Source organism: Centropristis striata, chromosome 15 (genome assembly GCF_030273125.1).
Source record: "Centropristis striata isolate RG_2023a ecotype Rhode Island chromosome 15, C.striata_1.0, whole genome shotgun sequence".
Taxonomy (NCBI): Eukaryota; Metazoa; Chordata; class Actinopteri; order Perciformes; family Serranidae; genus Centropristis; species Centropristis striata.
Window position 1 is genome coordinate 9,272,192 of NC_081531.1, and position 23,726 is coordinate 9,295,917.

The 23,726-nt window shown below is 38.7% G+C and overlaps 1 protein-coding gene and 1 pseudogene across 1 annotated transcript; one reads left to right on the plus strand and one right to left on the minus strand.

Moving 5' to 3' along the window:
- Positions 1-2,658: 2,658 nt before the first annotated feature.
- Positions 2,659-4,360, minus strand: LOC131986313 (uncharacterized; annotated as a pseudogene).
- A 7,775-nt stretch (positions 4,361-12,135) lies between these two features.
- On the plus strand, positions 12,136-21,698 carry dhx33 (DEAH (Asp-Glu-Ala-His) box polypeptide 33). The gene is made up of 12 exons (XM_059352209.1): positions 12,136-12,516; positions 13,755-13,915; positions 14,427-14,654; positions 15,255-15,425; positions 16,636-16,821; positions 16,958-17,069; positions 17,796-17,955; positions 18,110-18,198; positions 18,280-18,407; positions 18,520-18,723; positions 19,378-19,464; positions 20,179-21,698. The coding sequence occupies exons 1-12, from the start codon at positions 12,306-12,308 to the stop codon at positions 20,485-20,487; spliced, it is 2,046 nt and encodes a 681-aa protein (XP_059208192.1). The 5' UTR covers positions 12,136-12,305; the 3' UTR covers positions 20,488-21,698.
- The last annotated feature ends 2,028 nt before the right edge of the window (positions 21,699-23,726 follow it).

A 23,726-nucleotide genomic window follows, 5' to 3' on the forward strand; every position in this document is an offset into this window, starting at 1 on the left:
GAAATACTTTGGGTTTCCTAAAAAAATTCACTTACTTGCTCTCCTTTCATATACTGCAAGAGACGCTTTGCATTTCTAATCTACGTTCTTAGAGGAAAGGAAGTGGCACAATCATAATAAAACTCCATTTCGGTATGAATACATTGAAATATTAATAATATTACATAAAAGGTTTCCCATCTGTGGAATGTTTTCTTTCACTTGTTCGCAGCGCTTTCTAATCTCCAGAGATTAGCAAATGGAACATCTTCTTTTGGAATCATGCTCAAAATCCAAATCTAAATCTGGTTAAAGCCCGTTCCAAATTAATATATATTTATTGGGAATCGCCACAAAATAACCATGTCTAGAATTTGGTGGGATTGCAAGGATTTGGCAGGATTGTACGGATTTTGCAAGGATTGCAATAAAATGGGGCAGTATGACGATCTAAATAATAACCTAAAACGCTCTATAGGAACAATTCATTGTGCTCCAATTTGCACAAAGTGCTTTTAAAGGGATGCTGGAGATAAAAAAGACAGAGTTAAGGCTCTGCTTGTAATCATAGGTAATACTTTATAATAATCATCATTATCATCGCGCATGAGACTCTGCGCTTGTTTTAGTGTTTTATGGTTTGCTTTTATTTTTATTTTTTTATTGTTTTGTTTTTTAAAAGCAAAGCAAATATTTATTTTAGTGTGTATTCCTGTTTTGTTTATTTTATTGTTTCTTGTTTGCACTTTGTTGCGGCTGTGGTTGTTTTTAAAGTGATTTACAAATAAAGTTGAGTTAAAATATTATGTGTTTATTTAGTAAAATCTGATTTAAAAAACATTTTTTAATTGATGGTACAATTTTAATAATTATAATAATATTTGACTAAATATCATTGTTTATAAACCTACATAACCTTTTAGTTTATGTTGTACAGAATTTATTTATATAAAGTGTTTGAAGATAATCCAAGAAACGATCACAATAAACCAAAAAATAAAATAAAACAAACTAAATAAATGAGTGTTTGTATTGCAGATGAAACTATCTAAACGTCACTGCTCATAAAAATAATAATTTCAGAGTTTATTCAACTTATTTTACTGTTAATATTTAACTTTTAGTAAACCATAAAATGTCCGTTATTCATGCTTATCCATTATTAGTAATGCTATAATTTATGTTATTATTATTGTTGTACCAATCTAAAATGTTTATCATACAATTTCAACTGATGATTATAATACTTGACACTAAATAGTTATCAAAACCTTTTTAAAGTATTTAAAATTATACTTTAGATATACATTTTTGCTGCACAAGCAATCTAATTTACAGATCATCAATAAAAGATTAAATGGGGCCCAACGAATGAAACAAACAACTAATTAATGATTTACTAATCATAAGCGTGAGTTGAAACTTTATAGTAGCCCTTCAAATAATGTTCACAAACCACTTTCATCTAGAGATTTCTACCCTCCGCCCCCACACTTCCTTCCATTTCCGCCTATTCAGCTTTTGACAGATTAGAAACATGTACTTTCTATTTGTAGATCGACAGACAGACAGACTGTCATTACAGCTAAGATTGTGAAAAGTGTCAATACTTTAATACTTTTTCAATACCTCATGTTTGAAAATGATAAAATATCCACATTCATAGTTTTGACAGTAATGAAGCTGTGAGAAGAGACAGATCTACAATCAGATACTCAACCCCAGTCTGCACAGATAAAATAACTGGGAAGGAAGTGAGATAGAAAAGATGTATACAGCATAATATCTCGATATTTTGAGTGGCAATATTATATTGATTCACAGCCGCCAAGTATCGGTATTAAGTTTTCCAACAGTTTGCAGAATTTCAGGATATCGTATCTAACTCTGCAAAGTTCTGCTTTTTTATGTTTCTTTCAAAAAAATTCAGGGCAGAGAAGCTTAAAGTTTTTGAAAGTTTGATAAAATGCTGCAGTTGTTGTCGTCCATACATGTTTGATATCAGTTCAGTTCAGTTGGACTGAATACTTTGTTGGTCAGTCTGTGGGTTTGACTCTCATTGTGGAGAAATAAAAAGACTGAAGTGAGATCAATACACTGAGAATTTTCTCTTATTTGACAAAACAATTCTTGATTGAATTTAATTTTGTGGACACAAAATGCAGATAAACAGTTAAATCGCAATATATTGTATCCCAATGCTCACCATATTGCAAAATGCTTAAATATCAGTATCGGGTAAACATCGTATCGTGGGGCCTCCGCTGATTCACACCTCTAAACGGCACTGTGTGAAGGTTGATAATTGTAAAAGAGGGAAAGAAATCTCATATTATTGTGTCTCTGATTTCTTTCATTTTTGCTGTGCCATCAAAAAAGGTATGAAGTAGGGCTGGGCGATATATTTTTAAAAGTGATATGGAACCGTATCGCATATATCGATATAGTTCAATTTTTTTTTCTTTATATATAAATGCTGCCCTTACTAGGGTTTGTCATATTTAGTTCTTTTGTAATGTTTGTTATTCTTTTCTCATATGGTTTATTATACACCTCCTGGTGCAACCTAGACACATCATCAGTGATGTAACCTGGGGTCATCGGGTGTTTCGGGTCTTTCAACATCAGACATCCTCGCCCAGGTGACCCAGCCGAGGATGATCAGTCCCCGGCTTGTGTCTAGGTAGCTTTTATGGCCCACGGATCACCCCTCTTGATCCACAGCCATCTTGATGCCTTCTCAGCAGTATCAGTAGTGTTCCTGATGGCTTTCTTGCTGTGCAGTCCCCTTATGCCCAATATCTTGAGAGCCCTGCAGAGTGACTGGCCTGCGAACCCACGGCATCCAACCTCAATGGGGTTACATCGGGTCTTCCATCCGTTTCGTCTGCATTCGCTTGCCAGCTCTTCATACTTGGCCGTCTTCCTCTCAAATGCCTCCTCCATCCGGTCTTCCCAGGGCACAGTCAACTCCAACAGTATCACCTGCCTTGTTGATTCTGACATGAGAACCAAGTCCGGCCTGAGTGTTGTTACTGCGATGGTCTCTGGGAACTTGAGCTGTTTCCCCAGGTCCACCTTCAGCTGCCAGTCCCTAGCAGTGGCCAGGAGCCCTGCTGCTTGGCTTGCGCATTGTTGTGGCTTCTCTCCAGCTTTAACAATGCTGATGGAGTGCCTAGCTGGCTGTTGTTGCTTACTGAGAGAGATCCCGGTGCAGATGGTATCTGCTATGACTCTCAGCACCTGGTCATGGCGCCACCGGTAACGTCCCTCCCCCAGGGCTTTTGGGCAGCAGCTAAGGATGTGCTCCAGTGATCCTCTCCTCTGACACAGAGGGCAGGCGGGTGTTTCTGCCAGTCCCCAACAGAAGAGGTTGGATGGGCTGGGGAGGACATCATAGACTGACTGGATCAAAAACCTTATCCGGAGCGGCTCCGCCTTCCAAATGTCAGACCACGAAATCTTCTGGTCCAGTGCCTGCTCCCATCTAGTCCATGCGCCCTGTGGTCTCATTCCGACCATCCTGCTCGAGCGGGTCTCCTCCACTCCTGCTCGAACCTCTTCCTGGATGAGCTGACGCCTCTCCTTCCCCTGTGTCTTGTTGTACTGGGGTCTTGGGTTGCTCCCAAGCCCTGCCTGGCCTGACGCAACTGATCCCACCAGCACACTGTGGCGTAGTCGTGCTTCAGCTCGCTCCACCGCATCCTGGGCTCTCCACTTCCGGCCAGTCCGCACTTCAATCCCAGCTGAGGAGACTTTGGTGTCACTCGAGTCTCTATACAGCAGCACCTCTCTTGCACGGGTGACCATGAACTCCTCCGTCAGACTGCTGAAGGGAAGTCGCAGCTTGTTCTTATTCCCATACAAGGCTATGCTGCTAAGGCTACGTGGTAGGCCTAACCACCTGCGAAGGTAGCCACTGACCTTTCTCTCGAAGAGATTGCGGTGTTATCAGAACGCTGCAGGGTCCGAGGTCCTGCTCCCTTGCGCTGTCGCTGTAGGATGCCCTGAGGTACTCGTCAACCTCTTCCTGAGTGCAAGCCAATTGTCCTCCTCGCTTCTGCCCGAGGATCTTCTTGGTGAAACTGAACGGGCCTGCAATAAAGGCAGCACGCTTCTTGGCTCTCTCCTTCCCCCTTTTCCTGTGCCATTCGGCTCGGCGGAGTGTTGTCAGGTCCCTCCTTATGTTGTTACGGAGCTCTGCAAGCCCGGCCTTCTCTTCTTCTCTTGCCTGCTTGTACTGCCGTCCCAGCAGTCTGAGCTCTTGCCGCAGTTGTTTGATCTTCTTCTGCCGTGGATTAGGCTCCCCTTCACCGCTGGTAGGGCGCCGCTCTTTGGTGCCAAACCTCTCAGCGGCAATGCTGACAATCATCGCGCTCATTATGCGCAACTTCTGATCAGCATCCCCTCTGGCTGTGGCTTCGAGAACCTGATTGACATCCTCATCGAACTGGCACCACTCTTTCACCTTTTTGGCCAAAGGCCACTTGACCCGACGGTGTTCTGACTGCCTGACTTGGGGTGGGGCTTGTGGAGCATGGAGGGTCTGGGCACTGTGGGGTGACTCCGGGCCGGACTCCTCCTCCGTCTCACCAGGCACTGGTCCTGTGCGTTGCACCACTTGCCTTCCAGTCAAGCATCTCATTTTGGTCTGGTGGATCTTCAGACCACGCGGGTTTTTGCAGACCTTGCCGCAATACAAACTGCACTCGTAGTCGTCATTCCATTAGCTTGGGTCGATACCTGTGTGTCGGTCCTGTTGGGGTGTTCATCCTCCCCCCCTCTCGGGCACCCCCGGGGGTATAACTCTTCAGGGTTATAAATATAAATATATTTATTTCAGAAAAAGATTGGCCTATTTTATCATCTTTTATTGTTACTTGTGACATGTCATATTTGACTTTGACTGAACATTTGCTCTCACTTATATTGCGATATATATATAGTTTATCGATATTCAGCCTTAATATATCGGGATATGACTTTTGGTCCATATCGCCCAGCCCTAGTACAAAGTATTGGGTTTTTTTTAATCATTATTATTATTATTATTATTATTTTCAAACTAGTATTGTATGGAAGTTTTAAATTCAGCTGTCGTGCCAACCTTACTCCCAGCCTCGCCACATGTGGCTCTGAAGGAACTTCTGGTTACATAAGAGAGGACGGAGATTTCTTCACCTTAGGCCAGGATGTGATAACATGACAGAAGTGTAGAGCTGTGTGCAGCTTCAGCTCCAGGAAACTCAGGGTGATACCTCTGTTCATATTGACAGTGCACAGGATGCCAGTAATGAAGCAGATGGGTGATTATCTGGTTATCTAGGCAGTGCATGAGACTGGTTGTCCATGATTGTCATTGATCAGTTCTGAAGGAGGACTGCTGATCTGTAAAGAGGAACTGCAGGTTACTGAGGCCACAGCAGTGAGAAGTGTAACATCTGCTCAACTAGGAGAGAAAAAGGAACATGAAATATTTACAAAATGCAGGTCAGCTCCGGAACAGAGCAATCATGCAAGCCTTCATTATGTCACAAGCAAACCTGTGCAGAACAAAACTATTAGACATGACAAGTGGTTGTGGTCGTCTCGTCTGGTGTCTCCTTGTGGGCATACATGACGCATACGGGTCAATGACGTGATCTAATCCATTGTCAGTTGGTGTAACCAGTATTTTTTTCCCCATAAAAATCTTATATCTGAATACAGGAAAACAAAAGTGAACTAAAATGAGAAAAAAAAATACAATCCATATTTTCATTGCAACATTATGGTATATAACAGATTGTACACAATTTGTCAAAACTTTAGAAAAAAATGGTTGTTTAAAGAATATGTTCTGCTCAATATTGACAAAATGTGTAAATGTAGAAATACTCAGAACTATGTTTCTTAAAATGAAGTAATTATATGTATAAGTCCACTTAAATACACTGTAGGTGGAAAAATGTTTATATTCTTTTTTTTTTTTTAATTCGTTAAAAAAATATTTTGTGGTTACACCATTTGACATCTTGCCAACCCTTATTTGTCACTGACCCATACATGCACTTATACAATGGTGTGATTTGACTTGTGAATGGTCACCTGTACTAATGTTAATGATTGATGACTTTGTAATATGGAGGCTTGAAGGAGTGCTTCATCCTTGTTATCTGATGAATCTAACAATTAGTAGTGGTCAGTGGTGGAAAAAGTATTCAGATCCCTTTCTTAACTAAAAGTACTAATACCACACTGTAGAGTTACGCCAGTACAAGTAAAAGTCCTGCATTCAAAACTTACTGAAGTAAAAGTGCAAAAGGATCAGCATCAAAATGTACTTAAAGTATCAAAAGTAAAAGTTCTCGTTAAGCAGAATGGACCCAGACTCAGATTGTTTTATACATTCTAAACATATTATTGGATTATTCTTATTGATGCATTTATGAAAGCAGCGTTTTAATTTTCTCAATGTACGGCTCATTTTAACTACTTAATATACTGTTATGAGGTTTAATTTAAAAACATGTTTAATTTTAAATTGATCATGTTTTTATGTTAAATCCTGAAAAGTTCCTAAAGCTGTCGCCTAAATGTAATGGAGTAAAAAGTACAATATTTGTCTCAAAATGTAGTGGAGTAGAAGTATAAAGTTACATAAATGGAAATACACAAGTTAAGAAGACATGCCTCAAAATTGTTCTTAAGTACAGTAGTTAAGTAAATGTAATTAGTTAAATTTCACCACTGGTAGCGGTATATCTATGTATAAAATCAAGAAGCGCGTGTGTGTCTAGGTCATATCTCGCTGACCGTTAGTCAGACTGACCTCAGATTTCGTATGTGGCTTGCGCATGGCACGAAGGTGTGCATCCTTGATTTTGAAGATTTTTGAATTCATTTTTCAAAATATTATTTACGTAGGACGTGTTGCGGCATTGCACTGTTTCTGATCGGACGCCTTTTAGGGGAGCTCCGCCCCATTGTGTGATAGGCCTACACCTGGTCAGTAACACAATCCACTCTGGATTTCCACACTGACTCATCTCATCTGTAAGTCTATTTAGCCTACCTATCTTTAGGAGTTTTAAAGTGCGCTACAAGGTTTGATTTTCCAATAATATTCAAATAGTTTCCGACCAATATCAATGTTCAATGTGTATGTGCTGGATGGTGTGCGTACCTTATGAAAAGTAAGTGTTTTATGGAGTTGCAGACGTTGTAGTGGTCTGCATGTAATGTGCAAATTCTGTTATTAACATCCATCTGTTTGTGCTGCATGAAAACTTATTCGCTCCTATATTTGTGTCTGTATATATGTCTAACCATGTTGTATATTTTAGCTTTAAAATATCAACTCAGTTAAAGAGCTTCTATATACTGCTGCATTAACCATTACAGAAACATACAAACTGATTTTGGTAATAACTAATGCTGTTAACCCTCTGAAATCTTATGTATTATGTCCTGTATTATGTCTGTTAAAAAATCTTTACAGTTTTTTCAGCGTTACCTCACCGATATATGTCCTGATAATTGATTTTTAACTTTAACTTACTTGGTAAAAATGTTGAACCCAAAAGAAATAAAGGAAAACATAAAATCTGATCTTGAAAATTATATTTCAATACACAGAATTTTAAATGTTGCAAATATGAACACAGGTTGCAAATATTACATATAAGAGTGAAAATGAGGATAATCTCTAGTTCTATATGTTCATACTAAATATATTTGACATTATATCCGGTTCTACTTGGCCGAATATAATCCAAAAAAAATCTGGTATGGAGTTTCAAGCCAGAACTTTAGAGGGCAGCTGATGGCAAGACTCAATGTTGCTTCATTTTTATGTCTTCACGTCATGAAAAAGTAATGTGCAGGTGCGTTCATGGACTCCAGAGGGTTAATTTAGGACAGCTGTGTCACAAACTGGTGGTGTAATAAATGTTTTGCACTGTACTTATGTAGAAAGGAGAATTTGCATCATTACCTGTGTGTTGATTAATGTCCTGTCCTTCTGCCGAAATCAAGCTGGTGGCTTTCAAAACAACTGTGAGTCATGACAAGTCCGGTCTGTGAAGCCATGCTCACAGACCGCTGTCCTGTATTGACCTGATAAAGTTTGAGGAATCTGAGGACGCTTTGCTCCTCAGATCCCCCCCCCCCCCCGGCTCCGGATGTAGCTATTGTTGCTTAAAATCAGAGCTGTTGACACACTAACCAGGGGCAGGAGAGGGTGAGAATAATATATCCAATAGATGTTTATTAAAGAACAACATGAGAAAATTATTTTACTGGGGTTTTTTTTCTGAAGAGAAAAATCCGTACTTATATTTGTAGCTTTGAATGTCACACCATGACCCATTATTATTCAACCTTAACACACCCTTTAGACTTTGTGTTTATTTATTATGTTATCTTGTTTATTTATTTATTTTGTCACCTCCACACACACACACACACACACACACACACACACACACACACACACTCACACTCACACACACCCTTTAACATTTGGTATTTCATTTCACTAATTAAGTCACATTAACTGCCAGATGTTATAACAGTTATTTTGACATTTATTTCTTTTTTAAGTTCATTAGCTTGTCTGTTTAGATGTGTGTCTGTTCATCTCCTTGTCTGTATCTGGGGTATTTTTATTCCTCATAGATCATAGTAGTCGGCTAAATCCAGCATCAAGAGGCTTATGAGAATCAGAAATAAACTGTAAACAGATCATATGAAACAGACACACAAAGCTGATTTACAGTCTGTCTGTCAGTCTGTCTGTGAGGTGAAGTCACCATGTTGCCCTCTGGTGGTTGCATCAAAGGGAACTAACACAATTGTGACCTTTATTTTGTCGGGACCCAAAGGCTAAGAAGGTTTGAAATGCCTCAACTCTCATAAACCAAACAAAGAAATAAAACGACTTTCAGGACACTTTGTAATTCATATTTTAATATCATGTGTGCATTAACTGTGTCCTAATGAAAAGGGTGTTTGAACAACTATTATTTTGCTTTTGATTAGATTGAATATGAGAGTGGCTTGTGCTGCTGTACAGTCAGAATTTTTCTTGGCAGAAATCCTGGTAAGTGTTGACAGCTAATTACTGTCATCACTAGCTTATCACTAGTTTAATAGGAGAAGATTAGTTAAAGCTAAAAGGCTTAGATGTCTGTAAGAATTACTGACAGTCAGCTGTCACTATTGCTTCTTTTCTGACAACACAACACAGAGCTACATTCAGCGATTAAACATGACTGAAATACTGCCGTCTGTAGCAGTAATGCTGCTGCACACTGCAAACATCCACCAATCCTGTAGTATCACTTTCTATTTACCTTGTGGACAACTTAATAGATGTCATTAACTTGTCCCACCTCATTAAACCAATAAGTGTTTACTGACTAACAAAAGCTAACTGACACCTTTACTTTGTCAACATTAACCCAGATGATCTCTCTAAGTGTGTGCACAGCTTCCTGCAGCACAGTCCGTCACTTCAAACTGCACACAGTCAATCACAAATCGTCACCCTGTTAAAATAATCGCCTAACTCATTTGCAGGAAACACAAAAACTTCCCCAAAAGTGTAACATATGACATTTATTGATCATTTCACTCAAAAAGGATGTACCAAAGGATGGCTATTGGCATAGTAATAACACTGTGTGTAAATCATGTAACTTAAGAGAAATAAATAACTTAGGCAATTTTTTGAACATGCCTTTGTGACTTAAGCAAGATATGGTAACACTTTATTTTGAAGGTGTCTACATAAGAGTCACACAAGCCTGTCAGAAACATGACATGATAACGCTCATGTCACTCATATGTAGACACCTTCAAAATAAAGTGTTACCATATCTTGCTTAAGTCACAAAGGCATGTTCAAAAAATTGCCTAAATCACATTTTATTTTGAATTAGGCATAATAAATCAGCTTAAGTCACACACTTGACATAGGCCATTATCTTAAAGGGGTAAAATCACATGATCTGATCAACTGAGGATGCAGGCGATTTTACCATAGGTGGTAATGAGGAGATGATTTAGGCTAAAAAACAATATTGACAAAAAATGACGATTATTTTAACAGTGTGAGGAAATGGAACTAAATGGACAGAAAATCCTGGTGGCCCTCCAGCGGGTTAGGCCCCAGGAAGCTATCGTAATATGATAGACGTTTCAGTTATGCTAAGTCCCGCCCCCAAGCTACAGTTTGTCATGTTTTCATTCACAATCATGTACATGTCAACAGAGAAAAAGCTTTCTTGCATCCATGGATTTATTAAAGAGAACTTGTACCATATTCACACAAGCTGGCACCCATTCATTCATATGAAGGTTCTCTTCTGTGTGCATACTGCACTTCCTTGCCACCAGAGGGCGCACAAGATAAGTGAGACAGTTTAGAACTACCAGATTTGCAGGGTGTAGATAATAAGCATGGCAACACTCCAGTAGGTTACAGTTTTTCTCTGTCACTTTGGTGCATTTCTCACATCTATATTAACAGTCATCAATTGCTTTCATAGAACTCTCTGCTGTTTCATAATCGAAATTAACTATACTTGTGAATGCTGAATCGTCATTCCATGTAAAACTAATAGTCCTCATTTCATTGTTTGAGTCATTACATACAAAAATGTTGAACTGGTTGTCAAATCTGTCAAGCAAATTTTATACAATTTTTTAAATCTTTTTTTTTCCTGAAAATGTTTCCTGCTTTCACTGATTAGAAGGGCTGTGTGACGCGTTAGTTGCAACCAATGATAAGCCACTTCTCTACAATCACTCAGAGCTGAATCCATAAACCCATTAACACTTTACAACATATATGAACCAGGCAGGACATAGTGTGGACCATTTCTACAATACCTTGACACAGAAATAAAAGGTCAGCCTCGTGGCAGAGGGCAGAGGGTTCGGGGAGGAAGGGGATGACATGTGATGACATCACAGCAGAGTCCTGCAGAGGGTGGATTCACCACTCGAGGAGATACTTTCCTCGCTGCATTGCAAGAGATGATATTGGCTGTGATGTAGATGAAACTATGTGGCCAGACAGAGAGGAACATCTGGATGTGCATCAATGATTTACAATACTATGTATGTTGTATGTTCAGTTCTGTTATGTGCTGCAATATTGTTTACAGTTGTGCACAGCTCTACCCAAAGGGAGTTTATGTTTGTTGTAAATAAGGGTGTTTTTTTCTTTTGCAAAATGCTTTGAACAAATAAGATTTTTGCAAAGAGCATATGCAGTAAAAATATGAAATATAAATATTCAGTGTGTTGTACTCAGTTACCTCACTAAATACAGTAATTAGTAACTTTACTGTAGTTTTCAAATGGCTGTGCAAAAAAGTAGGCCTATATAGTGCTGTTTTGAGCATTTTCAGGTAATAACACCAAGATCTGACTTTTTTTGTATTGGAAAACATTTACAGAGTAAACTGTCATAATGAAAACATGACAGAGCCATTTGACTATCTTGTTCATAAACATGGTGTCAGGACTTTTCATCTTGATGTCACTGACACTTTCATCGAAAAGAATACTTGCTTTTGAGGAATGAGCTATCCATTTTGAGCAAGTGAAACACTTTTGCAGGTTATCAACTAGGTTTTGCAGTTTGTACTAATTGTTTTGAGAAATGCATTAACTGTTGTGCAAATGTAAATAGTGATGTGAGAAATGCACCAAAGCGACTGAGAAAAACTGTAACATATTGGTCATTGTAATGCCTGGTACAACTAAAAGTACATTTGTTTGGACAAATATAAAGATAACAACAAAAATAGCTCATGAGAGTTTGATTTAAGAGCTGATATCTAGCCATTTTCGACAGTTTTCTTGAGAATAACCAAAATCATAATTAAGACAACCATGGAAAATGTCTAGATACCAGCTCTTAAATTAAACTCTTATGAGCTATTTTTGTTGTTATCATTATATTTGTCCAAACAAATGTACCTTTAGTTGTACCAGGCATTAAAATGAACAAAAAAAATGAGAAAAGGGGTGGTCTAATAATTTTTTCCATGATTGTATATGCACACCTGTGGTTTTCAGTAGCTGTCAAATTTACCTGACAGTCCTTACTCGGGTTAAAATTCACCCTGTGTTTCTGACGTCAATGAACTGCGACGAATTGAACCACGTGGGGACGTTTTTGCAGAGGTAGCAAAACATCCGCAGTGACGCTGACGCTTGCTCGTCTGTCAGTGAGCGTGAAAAATACTTTTTTTTCTGTTTCTTTTTGACTCTAAAACAATCTTAAGAAGACGCTACGTACGTTTCGCTATCATAGTCACTTTTTCTAGACCATGCCCCACGACCCCGACCCTCCTCCGGCTAAAAAATTCAAGCCGGGGTCTGTTTTTTTCCGTCTCGATAAGAATAAACCTGGAATGCTGCTGCCTAGAAAGGGAAATGCAACCACTCCATTAGAAGTCCAGAGGAAACAGCTTCCAATTTACCAGGCGAAACCTCAGCTACTGAACCAACTGAGACAGCTACACAATGCTATTCTCATAGGTAAGCTGCTCGTGAGCTAAAGATGCTAACAGCGTTAGCACTCTGAAATATAAACATGTCGTCAGCTCTGTCATACTGTTTATTGTGACGTTTGTAAATGTCAACAAAATGCCCTTTTCTGATTCACAACTCGATTTAAGTGATTGTTATAGCCTGAATTATTTTATTTCAATGTTGTCACCCTGTTAAAATAATCACCTCTCTGGGGGGAAAATGAGTTACATTTTTCCCCCAAGTTTTGCAGGAAACACAATAAACTTCACCAAAAGTGTAACATATGACATTTATTGATCATTTCACTCAAAAAGGATGTAACAAAGGATGGCTATTAACATAGAAATAACACTGTGTGTAAATTATGTAACTTAAGAGAAATAAATGACTTTTAAAATGATTTTTTTTGAACATGCCTTTGTGACTTAAGCAAGATATGGTAACACTTTATTTTGAAGGTGTCTACATAAGAGTCACACAAGCCTGTCAGAAACATGACATGACAAGTATCATGAACATTAATGTTACTTCAAAGTGTCATTAATGTTCATGACACATCCCATGTCATGTTAATGACACGCTCATGTCACTCTTATGTATACACCTTCAAAATAAATATTTAGTTACGTTTCGGGTTAAATTTAACATAAAGTACATGATCAATTTGAAAGGATTAGACTTTTATTTTAATTAAACCTCATAACAGTATATTAAATATTTCACATTAGCACAATCTTTACAAAATTACAACACTGCTAACATAAGTACTTTTTTCAAATATATGGCTTGAATATATAAAACAATCTGCGTAACGAGTACTTATATTTTTGATACTTTAAGTGCATTTTAAGTGCATACAATATTTGCCTCAAAATGTAGTGAAGTAAAAGTACAAAGTAATATGTGGAAAACTCAAGTAAAGTACAAGTACCTCAAAATTGTACTTAAATACAGTACTTGAGTAAATGAACTTGGTTACTTCCACCATTGGCCATTGTGCATAATCGTCACTTTTACTTTTGGTATTTTAAGTATGTTATGCTAATAATTTTGCATAACTTGGAACATGGTATTCTTGAAATGTGTTGCTCCTTTTACTCGATTAAAAGTTCTGAATAATTCTTCCAGCACTGCTGAGTTGCACTTGTGTCATAACAATCATGCTCAGAAATAATGATTTCTACTCAATAGAATATTGATATCTGAACTCTGTCTAACCCGACCCATTCTCTCTCATTGATCAGGGGAGACTGGCTCTGGGAAGACCACTCAGATCCCCCAGTATCTGTATGAGGCGGGCATCGGACGGCAGGGCATCATCGCCATCACTCAGCCCCGCCGAGTCGCTGCGATCTCACTGGCAGGACGAGTGGCCGAGGAGAAGAGGACTCAGCTCGGCAAACTGGTATGCACAATATAGCCCTGTTCCCCAGTCCTACCTACGAAAAGGGGGTGTAATTGTAAGAGATTGCAGAATAGACTATGCGGGTATTTGGGAAACCTATACAAGTGCATCTCAATAAATTAGAATAAAGAAAGTTTATTTATGTCAGTAATTCAATTCAAAAAGTGGAAATAACACATTATATAGATCCATTACACACAGAATGAAACATTTCATGTCTTAATGTATTTCATTTCTTCTATTTATAATGATTATGGCTTACATTTAGTGAAGACCTAAAATTCAGTGTCTCAAAAAATTGGAATATTTTCACAGGACCATTTTTAAAAGTATGTTTAATATGGAAATGTTGGCCTCTGAAAAGTATGTGCATCTATATGACTCAATACTTGGTTGGGGATATTTGACTTGAACTACTGGAAATTTACGTTTCCATCATATTCTAATGTATTGAGATGCACCTGTAAGTCGTTCCAAGCTATTTTTGGTAAATCAACAAACTACTTTTCAGGTTGGTTACACAGTGCGCTTTGAGGATGTCACCTCCTCTGAGACAAAGCTGAAGTTCATGACAGATGGCATGCTCCTGCGTGAGGCCATCGGAGACCCCTTGCTGCTGCGCTACACCGTGGTGGTCCTGGACGAAGCCCACGAGCGCACCGTGCACACCGATGTGCTGTTCGGCGTGGTCAAGACTGCTCAGCGTAGACGCAGAGAACTTAATAAGATTCCTCTGAAGGTAGGAGCTCCACCTGTCCTGGCACATGCTCATGAGATAAAAAGCTTGCTCTACATAATTTCTATCAGCTCATTTTCTGCTCCTGCTGGGTCAGTGTGTTTAACCCATTTAAGCCTGGAAAGCATTACTGCATTTCTACCATTAAAACCGGGGGCGCTGTTGTGTTATTCTACCATTAAAGCTCGGAAAGTGGATACGTCGTTTTGTAGTATTTGTAGTTTTTTCCACCTATTTTCAGTCTCTTGGCCAATGAAATGCATCAGAATACATGTGGGAGTGTCGCAATGCAACATGGGACTTTTCCAGAACTGAAATCATGGCGACTATAGTGGAGGGAGCTCAGATATAACAGCTATAAGCTCTCAAATACTTTTTGAATTTCATTTCTATCTGCTACAGAGGCTGAAAAATCTATTATTTAGTAGGAGTTGACACTTCTGTTGAATGTCCAGAAGAACTTCAGGCTTTAGGGGGTTATTTTAAAATGGTCCAGAGGTTTTACAGGCATTTTTTACAGGTGTTTTAGGCTTAAATGGGTTAAGCTTCTACTAATATTCAAATCCCAAACTGACACCTCTTTGTTTTGTGTGACCTACACAGGTCATAGTGATGTCAGCCACGATGGATGTGGATTTGTTCTCCGAGTACTTCAACAAGTCACCTGTACTGTACCTGGAGGGCAGGCAGCATCCCATTCAGATCTACTACACCAAGCAGCCCCAGTCAGACTACCTGCAGGCTGCACTCGTCTCCGTCTTCCAGATCCATCAGGTAGACTTTAGGAAACTCTTATAGTAACCCTCCTCTTATTTTGCGGGTCAAATTGGCCATTTCAAAGTTAAAAAAAAAAAAAAAGTTAAAAGTATTTTTTCTTAAAAATACATTTTAAAAAAATATAAAATAAAAAAATAAAAAATCAATGTCATGTAAAACCATTGTATTTCTTATGTGGGTGTTTCCAATGTGCATAAAAAAAAAAGTTTTAACATGCATTTTTTTATGAAAAACTAGTGAATTATCCTCATTGAACAATGACATGTGAGAGGTAAAGAACACCATTGCGTTAGTAATAGAGTTATTAATGAAATATAAACAATGTTTATTGGGATTTTTGGGATCTGACACTTTTGGATAATTAATTAAACATACCCCAGGTCAAATTGACCCACGATATTATTGCTGTTCCTGGAAAACGAACATAACAGGAGGGTTAACCATCTGAACCCAACAGGGTTTGAAGGGCATGTTGTCTCAAAGCCAGAAACTGTAAAACCAGAAATTATTGTCGGAATTTCTCTTTTCTGACAGTCCTTGAACGCATCAAATGTAACAAATAATGGAATCTAAGCTTATAATGGTAATTTTTTATCGAAATCACTTTATTCTACACATATCCTTTTCAAAAAGAAAAAAAAGTGACATTTCACCCTTTTTAGGTGATTGGAATATATATATATATATATATATATTATTTTATTTTTTTGCCAAAAATAAATTATTTGCACTAACCAGATCCTGTAAAAATGGCATTTATAACTCTGTTATCCTGCACAAAAGACACGATTGTGGTCTTCCTGCTTCTAGCCATGATTGTGTTGTTTCCATAGAGGTGCAGCACTGATTAATTCCAGTGAAAAATGAGACCACATTGAGTAAAATGTGAGAGTACCAAAAAAAAACAACCCTGAAACTACTTGGGATTCAGAGGGTTAATATTTCTCTTGGGTTTGTATTAGTGCTTCAAATCTATTGTTTTTATTTCAGTTGAGTACAAAGGATCCTGACAAATAGCAATTTATTTGACCACTCATGTGAAATAAGTTTTATTTCCAATTTAAGACACAGCCAAAACAATGGGCTCTCTTTCCTTTAGCATTATATAAAACACAGACCTCGGGGTCAAGTTCTCCTGTGTGCATGTTGTTACGCTGCTGATTCTTCTCGACACTGGAACATAACGCTGTCCTGTTGTTGTCCACAGGAGGCACCTCCGTCCCATGATATCTTAGTGTTCATGACGGGTCAGGAGGAGATCGAGGCTCTTGCGCGGACATGCCGGGACATCGCCAAGCATCTGCCCGACGGCTGCGGTCCCATGGTGGTCATCCCTCTGTACGCATCGCTGCCCCCAGCACAGCAGCTCAGGGTCTTCCAGCCGGCTCCCAAGGTAGAGAAACAGGCAACATGCAGGAGAAGCAGAGGAGTGGAGACAAAGGGACAAAAAATAGCCACATTGTTTTCAGAGAGCAGCTGAAATCTGCTGCTTCCAACTGTTTGTCTTGTCTTTTCTACCCTGTTTTTAGGGCTGTAGGAAGGTCATCCTCTCAACCAACATCGCCGAGACGTCAGTTACAATCTCTGGGATCAAGTTCGTCATAGACACGGGCATGGTGAAGGCCAAACGTTTCAATCCTGGTAAACAAAGCAGTCTATTGAATCATGAAACACCTACTCATAACAAGTGCCTTTTTTAATCACAGAGGAAGAGGCAACCTAGTTTTTTTTATTACAATACAGTTGTAAGTAGAGTTTTGATATACAGGTGCATCTCAATAAATTAGAATAGCATAGAGCATAAGTTTATTTATGTCAGTAATTCAATTCAACCATGCCATGTTCACAGTCACTTAAATCAGTGATTCCCAACCTTTTTCTTGAGGGACCCACATTTTTTACCATTGTAAACTTTGGCGACCCCCCTCTTTGGGGGCTAGCTTAGAGTTTTCGCCGCACAGTGATGTGACACATATCTTTATAATCAGCGTAGTTTCTGCTTTCAAGGGACCAAGTTTGTGTGGACTTTTGGCTTTAAGAGGTTAAATTTACACTTATATGCTAAATTACTTTTGAAAAAGCAGACATTCAAACTTGAATGAAGCCTCGCCATGTTTTGTGAGCTTGGAGATTGACTTTTATCAAATTTATAGGTATAGATGTATATATTTAACCCATTAGATTTATTACATCCCTTAAAATCAAGAGGGCTTTGCGACCCCCCGTGGATCTTTTGGGCCCCCCCGGTTGGGAATCACTGACTTAAATCACCTTTGTTCCCCATCCTGATGCTCAGTTTGAATTTATTGTTATTTGTTACTATCATTTTTCTCTGATCTTGTGGTACATGTGCTGTGTGACCCTCAGACAGCGGGCTGGAGGTGCTGGCGGTGCAGCGGGTCTCTAAAGCCCAGGCGTGGCAGCGAGCGGGTCGGGCCGGCAGAGAGGACTCCGGCTCCTGCTATCGACTCTACACGGAGCAGGAGTTCGACAACCTCATCCCCATGACTGTGCCTGAGATCCAGAGGTACTGTAGGACACACTTTTTATTTTTTCACCATGCAGATAATAAAGCTCAGTATGTGCTGATCCGCAGGAAAGCTGAGAGTGCTGATTTATCTAGGTCAGAATGATTGAATAGTCTCTTCCTCTGTGTGTGTGTGTGTGTGTGTGTGCTGCAGGTGTAACCTGGCTGGTGTGATGCTGCAGCTTATGGCTCTGGGGATTCCAGATGTGATGAATTTTGATTTCATGTCCAAGCCTTCTCCAGGTTAGATGCTATTGATCATGAATGCCCTGTGGTCATACTGGAGGCTTGATCGCCCGTAGTAACCAGTTGTGTTTATCCCAGAGGCCGTCCGCTCTGCTGTGGAGCATTTAGAGCTGCTGGGGGCTGTGGAGAGGAAAGACGGCCAGGCTTTCCTCACTGCTCTGGGAAAGAAGATGGCAAGCTTCCCTCTGGAGCCTAGATATGCCAAGGTAAGAAAAACAAAAAAGTGACAGTGACAGCCTGTGGCTCATAGCGTGAGTGGGTCACACATGCAGCCAGACAGAATTCGGCCTAACACTTCCCTGCCTTGTTTGCTCACAGACGATCCTGGTGTCCCCCGACTACTCCTGTTCTGAGGAGATTTTGAGCATCGTGTCCCTGCTGTCAGTGGACACCGTGCTGTATAACCCTCCGGCCCGGCGGGACGAGGTGCTCGCCGCACGCAAGAAGTTCTCCTCCAGCGAAGGAGACCACATGACGCTGCTCAACATTTACAGAGCGTTCAAGAAAGTCAGCGGTAATAAGGTGAGTAAAGATGGAGGAGGAACATGTATGTGAATAAACCCAGAAATCAAATGATGTCATGGCTAGGGATGGGAATAATTAATCGATGATCGATTAATGGTTGTTAAGAATTTGGTCGATCATGAGGAATTTATAATTGATCTGTGCATTTTTTCATTTTCATTTTATCTCTGACTGCGTATCAGTATCACTGAACTGAAACACGGCCGAGCGTTCAGTCAGTAAGTAAATGAGCTGAGAATTAAGTTGGATAAAGCTACAGTTTTACAAACTGAAAGTTGCAATATCAATTATAAAACACAGAGAAATACAAGTATTAATTGGAGCAAAACTAGCTTACTGTATCAAACCTTGCTAGCATGAATTACTGAGTTTAATTTTATCCAAAACTTATTTAAACACAAAACACATTTAAATATCAAGATTACTGTGAAAACTAACATCATGCCTCTTCAGGGCTAAAACATAAAACATTGACTCCTTGACATTATCTTTACTGTTTTATCTCACTTGAGTTAGTTTTACGATTGACAGTATCAAGTCTCTTTTCGTCCTTTCAAAATAAAAGTGTCTGTTATCAAAACAGGCGTTTGCATAGTACTGTGTGTGTATATATATATATATATATAATCTGCTTTGTGTCTGCTGTTCCAGGAGTGGTGTCGAGAGAACTTTGTCAACAGCAGGAACATGGGTCTGGTGAAAGACGTCCAGGCACAACTCAAAGATATCTGCCTTAAGGTATGAATCTGAAACACATTGATGAATGCTGTGTATGTCGGTGTGTTGTGTAGGGCTGGGCAATATTACCTGCTATCAGTATTACAAGTAACTGCCACATTTATCTCCGTAACGATTAATGAAACTGTTACAGCAGTCAGTAGTTCTTCATTTTACAGGTGCATCTCAAAAATAGAATATCTTAGAAAAGTTTGTTTATGTCAGTAATTCAATTCAAAAAGTGGAAATAACACATTATATAGATCCATTACACACAGAATGAAACATTTCATGTCTTCATTTATTTAATTTATTCTAATTATAATAATTATGGCTTACATTTAATGAAGACCTAAAATTCATTGTCTCAAAAAATGTTAATATTAGAAAAGACCAATTTTAAAAAGTATGTTTAATATGGAAATGTTGGTCTCTGAAAAGTATGTCCATCTATATGACTCAATACTTGGTTGGGGCTATTTGACTTGAACTACTGGAAGTGGACTTATGATATTCTAATGTATTGAGATGCACCTGTATGTAGAGTATGTGGAGCCACTTTCTTCCTATTATTGGCAACACTTTCATTCACCCTGTTTCTATCCATGATTGTGCTGTTTCCATAGAGATGTAGGACTGCCTGAACAGGAGGTTGTATCACTAAATACTGTCACAGATTGTCAGTGAATCACCTCTTTGAGTTAACTCACCCGCTTGTGTTTGTTGTTTCACCAGCTCAATTTGAAGCTGGAGTCATGCGGAGCAGAAACGGGGAACGTCCGCCGCTGCCTGGCCCACGGGATGTTCGTCAACGCTGCGGAGCTCCAACCTGACGGCAGCTACCTGGCTCTGGACACCCACCAGCCCGTGTCCATCCACCCCTCCTCCGTCCTGTTCCAGGCCAAGCCGGCGTACGTGGTCTTCAACGAGCTGCTGCACACGTCCCGCTGCTACATGAGAGACCTGTGTCTGGTGGATGCCGACTGGCTGCTGGACGCCGCACCAGAGTACTTTGGCCGCAAGCTCCACCCCTCCAAGAGCTAACCAACAGAGAAACAGGACTGGAGTAAATCCCTTCCTCAGATCACCCAGTGACAATACAACTGGAACATGTATTCTCTTCACAAAGCTGAATTTGGATAAAGACACAAATCAGAACAGAACATTTTCTGTGTGGTAAACTTCTCTGGATTTCACTACCTCCCAGTTGACAAGCATTTGGCATGTGTCACTGCAGCAGAAATCTGCATATCGAGGCCTCACAACTTTGACTTCCTGTAAGACTGTAATTCACATTTTGTAAGCTGTGTTCCTTCTGCCTGGTAGTTTAATCGTCTTGCGATTCGGCCACCTGTTCAACACCTAAAGAAAAAGTATTTTTCAGGTGCCATGCATCAGTTCTTTAAGCATTTGCATGCATTTTAACAGCACTGATAACCTCACCAGTAAGCATTGTCTGATATGATTTGTTTTTTTTCTTCAAATTTAAATCAAACTCAATAGAATCTCTATATGTTAATCTCATAAAATATTCTAATTGTTAATTCTTAATTGTTAAGTTACCTTTCCACCAAGATTCAGAAATTCATAGCAGACTGGCTCGTGGTTATTTTCAGTGTCATTTTGAATAATAATGAGGAGTGTTTGAAATGTTAGCTTCTCAGAAGTTAAGTAAAGCAGTCTTGTCTTAAGCTTTCCCACCACGTAGTTTTGGGTTTATACAAAGTGGTCTTAAGGGGTTTTATATATGCAAAGGACAGTAGATTTGTCTTAATCTATGAGGTTATGTAAATACAAAAAAATATGAAAAATCACCAAAGTTGGAGTTGGATTATGAGGTTTTTACACGTCACAGTGACATGACTTCACTTTTCTAATTACTCTTCATGCAGCACTTGTCAGCTGGTGCATGCCTTTTTCTTTCACATCTCTGATTGTATCCCCACATACATGCACATGAGGAGAAGCAGCATGCCTTATTCTCCAGGTTCTACTCTTTGCTGTTGTGTTACTCAGTCCTGACACACACTAACCACAGACGTATGCTGAACAACAACATATGTATGCAATGCATGGAGGTTATAGTTAACGATCTGATCCCTCAGGTCTTTCATACTTTGTAGAATGTAAATCACACAATGTTTAGGAATAGGGTGGATGCTCCTCTTGTTTTTGTTTTTTTACACTGGACTCAGGATTGTAAAATATATACTGTAACCTGAATAAATTACATTTCTAACTATTAAAATACCAAATGCATCTGGGGTACAGAATCATCAGACCATGTTACAAAGAGGTTTGTGTTCAGTGTTTGACTTGCTTACAGCTCATATTTATAAGACTTTTTTTTTCAGTCGCAAAGGAAGAGTAGACCATTAAGATCTGCATGTTAATACGTTCGCTAGATGAAATGATCAGTCTTGCATAACCACTATTGGTTTCATTTCGAATAAAATCAAGCCACTGTTCTACAGAAAAAGTCTACATGTGAGAGTAAAGCTTCAGAGGCACAGGGGGATTTTTAACAGTCCCACAGTCTGTATCTGTGTGTCTGTTAAATGCTGCTGTATCAGAATTTAATATACAGCCATGGAAAAAATTATTGATAATTGATAATAACCAAAATTATTATCAGTAAAACCATGGAAAATGTCTAGATATCAGATCTTAAATTAAACTCTTATGTGCTATTTTTTTGTTATCATTATATTTGTCCAAACAAATGTACCTTTAGTTGTACCAGGCATTAAAATGAACAAGAAATTGAAGAAAACAAGGGTGGTCTAATAATTTTTTCCATGACTGTAGAGTTGAGCAATGTCTTCCAAGGTTGCTGTGACCTTGTTTTTTTCCACATTCACATGATGAAATCAACATATATTCTTTTAAATGTCAGCTGCCTTAAAAGATGATCGTAATAATACATTCCATATATATATATATATATATCGCTTTTCTAGACACTCACAGATGATGCAAAACTGCAAAAACCCAACAACTGCAGCTTTATGCAGTTAACAGCTCTATTTGTTACAGTTTAACATTCCCAATTATTTACTCATATTTAGATCAATACATTTCCATGTTGAACACATTTCCTGAGGAATTGAACTGAGCATTCAGATGTATTTTCAGTGTTGGCAAAGATCTGATGAAAAATTAAGCATTCATTTCACTAATTTGTAGGACAGAGGACAACTGAAAGGTTGCTGTCTTGGGTTAGTTGTGTGAAAACGGCACCATCTTCTGGAGAACAGGGCATATCATGTCTATATGATGCAACTGGCTCACCTTATTACCCTGAAAAATACTGAGAATGATGCAACCCGTATGCCCACCGTAGCCAGGCATTGATTGTATGTCATGGATTTTGATTTGGTGCAGCAGATTATGTGGATCTGTAGCAATTCTGACTGTATGCGATTATATGAGAGACAGCCTCCTTGCTGTGATGATGCTGGCCTAACTTTTAGATTTACTGATGATGCATTTACTTTCTATCATAGGGAGTCATACAGAGACAGATACACTCATGGAAAACATTATTATACCAACCATAGACTGTATATACCAACATACTATCATTATGTCAACTTTCTATGGTGGTAAAGTCCTTCTAACCACCAATCACTGAAGATGGTAATTATTAATAGACCAATACGAGCAGGAAATATCAGTTTTATTTTTTGCATGAAACCCCTATTGACTTAATCCGTGGCGGAATGTAACTACAGTCATGGAAAACATTATTAGACAATTGATTTCTTCAATTTCTTGTTATATTTAATGCCTGGTACAACTAAAGGTACATTTGTTTGGACAAATATAATGATAACAACAAAAATAGCTCATAAGAGTTTAATTTAAGAGCTGATATCTAGACATGTTCCATGGTTTTCTTGATAACAGCCAAAATCATTATTAAGAAAACCATGGAAAGTGGTTAAATATCAGCTCTTAAGTTAAACTCTTTTGAGCTATTCTTGTTGTCATTATATCTGTCCAAACAAATGTACCCTTAGTTGTGTCAGGCATTAAAATGAACTACAAACTGACTGTCTTAAAAAAACAAAAAAAACGACCTTTTTTCTTATCAAGCCACAGGGGGCGCTGTAGGGTAGTTTTATCGTTGTTACGCACTATTACCTATAACTTTTTTTTAAATGTATAATTTACTTTATTATATTGTAAATACTTATCCACGTAGCTATGATCGTATTCGAGATTTCCTTAAAACTCTGATTAATTAATTTTTTTATTTATTTCGCTTTCAAAGTACTACT

What these genes read in the sequence shown, in the direction of transcription:
- dhx33 (XM_059352209.1), top strand. Translation starts at nt 12,306, where the DNA reads ATGCCCCACGACCCCGACCCTCCTCCGGCTAAAAAATTCAAGCCGGGG. An exon ending in GGACTCAGCTCGGCAAACTG is followed by an intron (nt 13,916 to 14,426) that starts GTATGCACAATA and finishes ACTACTTTTCAG; the next exon opens with GTTGGTTACACAGTGCGCTT. An exon ending in ACTGTGCCTGAGATCCAGAG is followed by an intron (nt 17,956 to 18,109) that starts GTACTGTAGGAC and finishes TGTGTGCTGCAG; the next exon opens with GTGTAACCTGGCTGGTGTGA.